At 38.7% G+C, this 10,022-nt stretch overlaps 1 protein-coding gene across 1 annotated transcript in view; it reads right to left on the bottom strand.

Moving 5' to 3' along the window:
* The window catches only part of LOC128360907 (arf-GAP with Rho-GAP domain, ANK repeat and PH domain-containing protein 1), a 59,068-nt gene that overhangs the window by 34,221 nt on the left and 14,825 nt on the right, over positions 1–10,022 (bottom strand). The window contains 5 exon segments of the mRNA XM_053321461.1: positions 57–126; positions 439–591; positions 1,808–1,890; positions 1,997–2,079; positions 5,810–5,979. Of these exon segments, the coding sequence (XP_053177436.1) occupies positions 57–126; positions 439–591; positions 1,808–1,890; positions 1,997–2,079; positions 5,810–5,979 (559 nt within the window).

Below are 10,022 nucleotides of genomic sequence, written 5' to 3'. Positions count from 1 at the left end.
CATGTGAGAGTTAAACTGATGTGATGAAGCTGATACATGTGTGTGTGTGTCGTTACCTTGTCATTGTCAAAGTATCTCACGTAGTCGGCGTCTAGCTTTACCCATCGTCTCTGATAATAAAGGGCCCTGTGTACACACATATGAGAACGACACCTGCATATTAAACACACACTCAATTCACTGGAATACAAGAGGAAGTAGGAGGAAGTAGGATAACTGCCATGCATAACACCCATTGTTCACACTCAAAGTTCACTGCATCTCTAATAGAATATGAGAGTGATGAAATAGCTTAGTTGAAGTTGTGAAGGTATAAAAACAGCAAACTTGAGGGCGTTGCATGCATACAGAAGGAAAAAAAAAAAGTATATGAGTCGGTTCCCTTTTTTTTTTAGTTAAAGCTTGGTGTGTGTGTGTGTGTGAGTGTGTCATTCGTACCCTTGTGGTGGATTCTTGTCCAGCCAGCCCATCTTAATAACGGCTGCGAGCTGAGAGCTGTCTTCTTTAGAGGCTGAAGACAGTCGGCCAGAGCTCGGCAGGTAGAAGCTGCCTTTGGTGCTGCCGACTTCACCGTCCTGCCATAGTGTAGAACTGTGGATGCACAAGAATACATGAAACACATGCTTTGTAAGAAAAAGGAAAGGCAAGGTTTTATTTATATAGCGCACATTTCATACACAATGGCAACTCAATGTGCTTTATATAAAACAGAAAAACATTAAAACATACAATTAACCCCCCCTAACCCTAACACCCCCCCCCCTACTGAATAGGCCAGGAAAGCTGAATTTGGGGTTTAGGGCAGTTTAATCAGTTCTTTTTAAAGGTGCTGCAGTTTCCACACGTTAGCATGCTAGTAGGGAGCTAGCATGCATATCTTGAAAGAGTAGTATCATATTTTAACTCTTTGTGGATGAAATCTATCTACTAAAGGAAGTAAATCTGTGGCTGTGTGTCTTTACTGTATGTCCTTTGTGTATCTCTTGAATCGTTCATCCAATGCACATTCAGTGTAGTTATGCATTTAAAACAGATCAAATATTTCCATTGGCAGCTCAAATTCAAGTTGTCTATCTACCTACCTATCTATCTATCTATCTTTCTACCTACCTACCTACCTACCTACCTACCTATCTATCTATCTATCTATCTATCTATCTATCTATCCATCTACCTACCTACCTACTTATCTATCTATCTTTCTATCTACCTACCTACCTATCTATAGTATCTACCTACCTACCTACCTACCTATCTACCTATCTATCTATCTATCTATCTATCTATCTATCTATCTACCTACCTACCTACCTACCTATCTATCTATCTTTCTATCTACCTACCTACCTACCTACCTACCTACCTATCTATAGTATCTATCCATCTATCTATAAATGGGTAAACCAAAGAAGACAGCCCCACTGCCCACAGCCCCCCTGCTGCATTGTGCCATATGATCAAGCCGGTCTAAATTTACCTTTTTGATTTCATTTCTAATTCTCTCAAATGTTAATTGTCTGTTAACAATTGTTTGTTAACACTGATGGCAAGTCAAAGACAGTAAACAGCATTACCTAACAATACACACAGATGCAGTGTAAGCCCGAAAGCTATTTGAGCAACTCCTACTAGTACGTATAAGCTGCATGCTGCTGCTGCTTACCGAGGTCAGACATGTACTGAACACAAGGGTCAGGCCTGTCTCTGTGGTTACTGTTTCTATTATACAGCTCTGGGTCTGTGTGTGTGTGTGTGTGTGTGTGTGTGTGTGTGTGTGTGTGTGTGTGTGTGTCCATGTATGACTCACTCATCATCATCCAGTAGTTCATCATCGCTGCACAAAGAGTTGTACCGCCCCTTCACTGGTCTGGGCACTTGTAAGGACATTTCCTATTAGAGGAGACAGATGTCATTCACATCATTTAGTAGGGGTAGTGGGGGGGTGGGGTGGGGGGGGGGTGATTCACTTCTTCATTAACTCTACACACACTCTTACCCTCTCAGGTGGGTTCATTTGAGCATTGGGCATTTTGGGGTAAAACAAGTCTGGATCCTCGTACTCATCAGAGCTATCAGATTCTGAAGATGAGAACAAAAAACAGTTTAGATCAATTAGTTAAATCAGGTATGAAGTTAAAATAAAAAATAAGAATCAGAATAATTAGCTCGGGCGTACGGAAGCGTATTGCGTTCACTTGAATTAAAAAAAGACAAAAAATCAGTTTTTCTGAGTAATTTATTTTTTGGTCTGTTTTTCGAGGTAATTATTTCTGACTAATCTTTTTTCCTGTTTTCTGGCTATTTTTTTTTCCTGTTTTTCGGGGTAATTTTTTTTCTCTGAATTATCGAGATACTTCGAAATCTCTTGAGAACAGCCAACCAGCAAGTGACTCCCATCTATGGTGACTCCTGCTCCGCACATATGCCCAGTTTCTGAGCTATATATGCAATTAGAGAGAGAAGAATAATAGTAATATACCATCTATATGACTTAAAGACAGGACAATCTCCCAGTGTCTTAAACCCAGATTAAACTAAACAAGCAGGTCATGTTTGCTTCCATCACATCGAGCTCTCAATAAAGAGTCAATGTGTCCAATGTTTTGAATGCCCGAAAAACTCAGAAAACAAATTAGCCCGAAAAACAGAAAAGAAAGAAATGACTCAGAAAAATCAGAAAAAAAATTACCCCCGAGAAACCCAAGCATAAAATTAAATGACTCTGGAAAACTCAGAAAAACAGAAATAATTACCTCGAAAAAACGATCAAAAAATAAATTACTTAGAAAAACCTGATTTTTTTTTTATTCAAGTGAATGCAGGAAGTTTGTAATATCCATTTTTGCAGCCAACTTTACTTACGTCACATTTAATCATCAGATAAAACCAAATATGTTATATTTATATATATTAATATTAGTGGAGGCTGCTCTTTGAAAATCAGAAAATGACTTACTAGACAAAGGAAATCGTATATAACAAAAAAGGAAATGACAGCAAGTCTTAAATCAGTTACGGAGTTTCCCTGGTCCTGGTCCTGGAGTAACAAAGTGTTGGTGTTCATCTTTAATGCAGACAAACTAAATGATCTGGAAAATGACGGCTGAGAGGTTGTTTACACACTGAGCATTAACCAGCTCTCTCTCTCTCTCTCCCTCTCTCTCTCTGTCTCTCTCTGTCTCTCTTTCTCTCTCTCTCTCTCTCTCTCTCTCTCTCTGTCTCTCTCTGTCTCTCTTTCTCTCTCTCTCTCTCTCTCTCTCTCTCTCTGTCTCTCTCTGTGTGTGTCTCTCTCTCTCTCTCTCTCTCTCTCTGTGTGTGTGTCTCTCTCTCTCTCTGTGTGTCTCTCTCTCTCTCTCTGTGTGTGTGTCTCTCTCTCTCTGTGTCTCTCGCTCTCTCTCTGTGTCTCTCTCTCTCTCTGTGTCTCTCTCTCTCTCTCTCTGTCTCTCTCTCTGTCTCCCTCTCTCTCTGTCTCCCTCTCTCTCTCTCTCTCTCTCTCTCTAACTAGTTTGACAAGTTCAGCTGGCAAATATTGAAGAGTCATGATATTCCCTCTGGCACAAAGACACGTTACAAAAACAACAATATCAAGTTGGAATGAAATTGTGTCTGCTCCTTCACCATGTGTGTGTGTGCACAGGGAGTTTCTATTTAAACACATGGCGGCCATGGTTAAACAAATAGCAGGTGTCTGCTGTAACAACACGGATAAAATCAGTAACACTACAAAAAGAAAACAGGAATTTCAGCTATAAAAAAAAACCAACAAAACTTTCCAGGTGAAACTATTGGAGTTTAAATACCCTGACATGTTTTATTAGTGAAGAAAGTAGTGCTGCTCGATTATGGAAAAAAAAAATCATAATCACGATTATTTGAGTCAAAATTGAAATCACGATAATTAAAACGATTTTTTTTTTAAACTTTAGAAACATGCTGCATTTATTGAACATTTCTTGTCCATTCGGTTTAATTAATTTTCTCTCCCAGCAGCAGCCTTTTATCTGCCGCTTAACGCAACACACAGCAGAAAATGTGCAGAGATATTAGAGCTGAGCTGGTTACCATGACGACAGTTCACACAACACTTCCTGGTTTTTAATAATTAGTCAGTAAACTCAGCATCGTCTGACGCAGGCTGGAAACTCTGCACTTTTATTTACAGTTAAAACATTTCACCGTGTGTTTCAGCTTCTGTCAAACTACCGGAGCTGCGGCGGCTTCCGGTGGCTTCCGGTCTAAGCTTTTCAAAATAAAACCTTTCTTATTGAGCGCTATCTCATTATTATTAAAAATCGTTTCCCCTCGATTTTATTAGTTTTGAAATCGTTTGGCCCCTAAATCCTAATCAAGATCAAATTTCGATTAATTGAGCAGCCTCAGAATAAAGTAAAGTCAGGCTATATTTTCAACCTTAGTCTCCATGTGGCAGTGACGCAGCAGATCGACATAGTTGCTTTAAACCAAAAGGTGTCCAAACTATTTCATGAAGGTTCATGTGGCTGCAGGTTTTCATTCCAACCAAACAGAAACACACCAGACTTCACTCATTTAATCAACCGATCTCAAGTCTTCAGACAGTTGATTGGTCAAATCACCTGCAGTCACATGGTCCTTCATGGCATAGTTTAGACATGCCTGCTTTAGGCTATTTATAGGTTTTCATTTTTAGATACCAATCCAGTTCTATCACCTATTACGATACGTGAACACAACAATAGACGGTCGGGAAATTAAAGTAAACAAGGAAGCGAGTGACTCATGATAAGAAAAATATTAATTATAAAAGTGTTTAAACTGGTCAATCATTGAAAGATTTAATGTTTACACAAGATTCTGTGTGGTTAGTGTTTTATCTCTAAATCATAAGATTATTTATTCAACCAGACGGCTGACTTAATAGAAAGATTTACAACCTTGTTCACTAAATGCATGTTAATGATCTTAATAACACAGATTTAAGGTAGGGATGTAAAAGAGAGAGCTGCAGTATTTATTTCTGGTAAGATAATCAAACTTTTCCTGGAAACTAAAATGTATTTTACAGTTGTTATACAGTGACCGATTGTCTTGTAATTTTAGGGTTTAGTCTTCTGTGTCTGTTTCATTTCTTTAATTTTTACTTACATGACATTTACAGTGAGACTATAAATGCTCCTTTGACTAGTGAACATGTGAGCAACAGCCATGAGTCAAAATCTATTTATCTATTCATCAAATCTATCCACTCTGTTCCTGTTCTCTAGTAAAAGTACCCTAAAAGAGAAATGATAGATTTGACATGTTGGGTGTAATACTGTGTAGATACTTTAGATTGATTCAAGTCTGAGAGCCACAATTTACGTCAATAAGATATATAGCCCAAATGTGAAGTGTGATAAAATTGACTCCCTCTCTCTTCTGTTTGAGTAAATAGCGACAGTCAAAGAGGAACTTTAAACAGAGCGGTAATGTGATCTGTTGGCATTCGATGGCATGTGTGACAACTGCCCTGACAGGAACTGGTAACCATGTCAACAAGGCAGGTTTCATCACTCACAAAACTATTTTTTATGAGTTTTATTAGACAGAAAAGCCACTCAAAAAGTTTCACAGTTCGTTTTCGGAGAAATTGTTTCCTGACTGCAATAAAAATAAAAAAAACACCACACCATCTTTACTCATGTTTTCCCTTTTCCTGTATCTCTATTTCTACTTAAGGAGAGATACAGTGAATTCTTTAAATATTTAAGCAGGTTATTCACCATTCAGAGTTGCACAGTCCTTTAAAACACAAACAGAGATGAGTAAATCTACTGTGGGAGCTACTCACTGGTCTCAGGAGGAGGTTGTGGGACTCTCCGAGCAGGCAGAGCCGGCTGACTGTTGGGTTGAGTTGGCTGTTGTGCTTTTTCTTGAGTTTGGTGTGTCCTGATCCGTGGTGGGACCTGTGGAGTCTGTTCCTTCTGTATCTCATCAGCGGACTTCTTGGTGAAAGGGGGGCTGTGGAATAAAAAGGTGCACAGGATGAGGTCAACAGGTGAAAATACAACAAAGATGGCTGATTCTATGCATCGTCTGATAGGAAGAAAAGGCTGTCTTCCTATCTCCTGTCTTCTGTTCTTTCATCCCATAGTAAAAAAATACAAAGATTTAAAAAACTGTACCACTGAACTGAATCTCCTGAGCCTGGATCTGATCCTCCTACCGGTATCCCTATGTCTCTCCACTGGCTTTATCAGCAAGTCTGAACCTGTCTGACCCTGCGAGATACCATCCTCATGTAAACACAGCATACCTCTGGATCCCCTGTAAACACACCCACACAAACACTCGTCACATAAGTATGTATGTTCACTCACTCTAGCAACACATACATATCTATACATTCATCCATCTTCTGTGGCTTATTCAGGTCTGGGTTGCAGTGATTGGGCTTAGTTTCCAGGAGGGCCTCTCTCTAGTTAATTCCTCCACATGTTGTGCTCCCAGGCCAGACGAGATGTGTAATCTCTCCCGTGCTTTCGGGGTCTCCTCCCTGTCTGGCATATCTAAAATACCTCCACAAGGACGCGTTCAGGCACATAAATATGCCATGTGTTCTCTAATGTGAATACAATCTTCATATACACAGAAGCTTAAAGACCATGTAAAGTGAATTCAGACATTTTCTTCTAAACACATTAAATAGGTCATCAATGTATTTCTAAAAAAGGTGTAAAAAGCATTTCAACCATTTAGATTTGAATTATGGAGCTAGGCTTCACAAGTTTTTCGGGCTCAAGATTTCTGTGTTCAGGATTTAGTGGGCGGGTCTGAAAATCACCGTTAGCATAAACCTGGCCCTGCTGCTGTAGAGGTATAAATACATTCAGCTCACACTACTACTACTACAGTGTACAGTTAGCCAGTTAGCTGCGTTAGCCGCCGAGCTAGCAGCCAAGCTAGCCGCTGAGTTAGCCGCCGAGCTAGCAGCCGAGTTAGCCGCCGAGCTAGCAGCCGAGTTAGCCGCCGAGCTAGCAGCCGAGTTAGCCGCCGAGCTAGCAGCTGAGTTAGCAGCAGAAAGCTCTCAGACCTAGCATCCATGTTTCGGATAGAGGTGGTGACTTTGATTGACAGGTGACACTTGGTAGGGGGCGGAGTTTCAGCGGACTCGGTGGCAACGCCCACAGCGTTTGGTAGCAAAGAAAAAAGCAGAGTTTTACACAAATTTGAAGCCTAATTTCATATATTCATTCAAATTTGGCAGGGTGGTTAACAACACACTTTTCTGTGGTATGTCAAACTCAGAACACATATTTATTCTTACTTTACACCGACTTTAAATATATACAGTATTTGTATGAAGTTATTGAAATGTCTATCTAACCGTTGCATTTTGTCAATCAGTGATGATATTTCTGTGTCCAATCACTTCATCCTTTATACAAAGTTACAGTTTAATATCTAACAGTAATGTTTAGAAATGCATGTATAGTCCAGTCAGTAAGTATTTGGATAATTATACGACTTACTACATTAAAAAGTGCCGAGTCTCAGTTTTAATATTAATTTTCTATTTTTTGTGTGTTGGATCGACCATGTTGGGTTTAAGGCGCTATAAAAAATAAAGTTGAAATTGAAAATAACACACACACACACACACACACACACACACACACACACACTTACTTCATTATATATGCATAAAAAAGCACCCCGACTCCCCCAAACAAACCATTGCTTCTGTCAGCAGTGAAATCAACAATAAACACCACTGAGCCAGTTTCATTGGCAGCCATACATGACCAAAGTATAACTCTGAGCTGCTCCTTTTTTTCCTCCACTGTCCTCTTTCCATCATTTTGTTGTATCAGTCCACACAAAATCCACCCTTTCACTTCAGTTGATTCAGTATGTTTTTATGAACTGATACCCTTCTATCTGTTTCTGAGGCCTACCAGGAGTTTGCATCTTGTGGTTGAATCCTTTGAGGCATGAAATCCTCATGAAACATAAGTCAAACATTTGCCTGCTTGCATCCTGAAGTCATTCTTGACTTGCTGTGCAGTCATGAGAGGCTTATTTTAGACTTTCCATGCAAATTTTTGGGGTCATCAACAGGGCATGTACTTCTCAATTCACCAGGTTGTTTGTCAGTTTCCTGTGCGCACCTGCTTTTCAGGAATGCGCCCATATGTTGATTTTGGCAAACCAACCGTGATATCTCTCTGACAGATTATTATTGTCTTCTTCACTTGCATGGTCTTTACTCCTAAACTCCACCTCAATCTAAATAGCAACTCTCAATCAATTCTGAGCCACATGTGAGCTTTCATGTGCAAAACATACAAGAACTCTTTCCTGCCACATGCCATCACACTGTATAATAACAGCTTAACAACTCTGGTCATTACTTACAGTCACTACGCACTTTATTATATATACACACGGTTACACACTTTTTACTTACATACTTTGCACTACAATCAACACTGTCAATTAGTTGTATATACTTTTGTACATTACATTTATTTATTTTATTTCATTTGCTATTTTGCTATTTTATTATGTATAGTTTGTTCTTTATATTCTTATATTATATGTTGTTATTGTCACTGTGTGTAATGCTGCTGCACTGTAATGTTCCAGCTTGGGATCAATAAAGTATATCTATCTATCTATCTATCTATCTATCTATTTAGTAGCACACTTTTTAGCACTATGAGTTAAAAGAGCTATATCTCACACACTGTTGTTTTGATATTGACTTACTCAAATTACAGCTGAGACTTGCCACTTTAATGCAGTATCTATTATTTTAATTCAAGTTGAATGTGATGAATTACAAAGCCTGAAGTGTCTGGACTGCATATATAAAGCTAACGTTATAACCAGATTACATTTATTGTTCTTTTACTCATTTTGTAAGTCTTACGGTTAGTCAAAAACGAAACATAAATCAAAACGATTGAGAAATGAATGAATCCACACAGCATGCAGCAAACCCACAGGAAAGTCTAGAGTGAGCAAACAGGCCTGGTTTCTATCTGTCCAGAATTGTGAAAGTTCCTCTTTATCCCGTCTTCCTTCTCATTACGGTTACAATTTTTTGCTTACTAAGCCATATTGGTCACACATCACATCATAACACATCACATCACATCCCAGTAAAGATAATGTTTCATTTTAGGAACAACTAAATAGAAAATGTCCTTTTCTTAACAAACACATCCTGACCTTAAACTTTAAACACATCTGCACCATGCCTCTGAGTGACGTAGGAGTTAAAAACATTTCTTCAAGCTTGAGTCAAAACAGGATGGAGCAACAATACCAAAAAGCTCAAACAATGGCAGGATAGTAGCTCATCATCACTTTAATGTGCGTTACCTTTCCCCTTCCACAACCTACGTGATATAATGTTAATACAGTCAGCTGTGCACCTCGCTAAACTTTGACATGTCGGCTATTCTCAAAAGCTCAGTGGGCAGATTGTAACAGACATATATGTAGTATATATACTGGTCTGTGTTAAGTTTTAATCTGAAAGGTAACACCATGTTTTAGACAATATAACTACTAATTCACAGTTTGAACTCGCTGTCTACGGACCACTGTGGACAAGTTACATTTAGCTTTTTCTCTTTCTATTAAAAAAACACATTTTAAACATTCAAACCAACTTTAAATTAAACACACAACTCTAAATATATTCATATAGTTAGTATTAGTGTCTAATAATAAACACAAAAAATGATGCACAAGACCTACAATGACGGGAAACTGACCTGTTGACACAGTTCCTCCTTTTTCTCAGAGGAACGTTGCTGAGACAAGTGTTGCTAGCTAGCTATATTTAACCTTGCTCTTTACATGCTTACAGAAAAAAACACAGTGTGAAGAAGTGAAGTGAAGAAACAACGACTGCTCTTTTTCTGTATGTGAACTCATAATTCTGAGTATATTTCTACACATGAACCCGAGGTGACTTCTCAAAAAGAAGAGAGAAATGGACCCTTTCATTAAGGATGAACAGCACTGTAAGCTGGCATATGTTTTCACTG

Source organism: Scomber japonicus, chromosome 6 (genome assembly GCF_027409825.1).
Source record: "Scomber japonicus isolate fScoJap1 chromosome 6, fScoJap1.pri, whole genome shotgun sequence".
In the NCBI taxonomy this organism is placed as follows: domain Eukaryota; kingdom Metazoa; phylum Chordata; class Actinopteri; order Scombriformes; family Scombridae; genus Scomber; species Scomber japonicus.
This window is presented reverse-complemented; position numbering and strand designations above follow the sequence as displayed.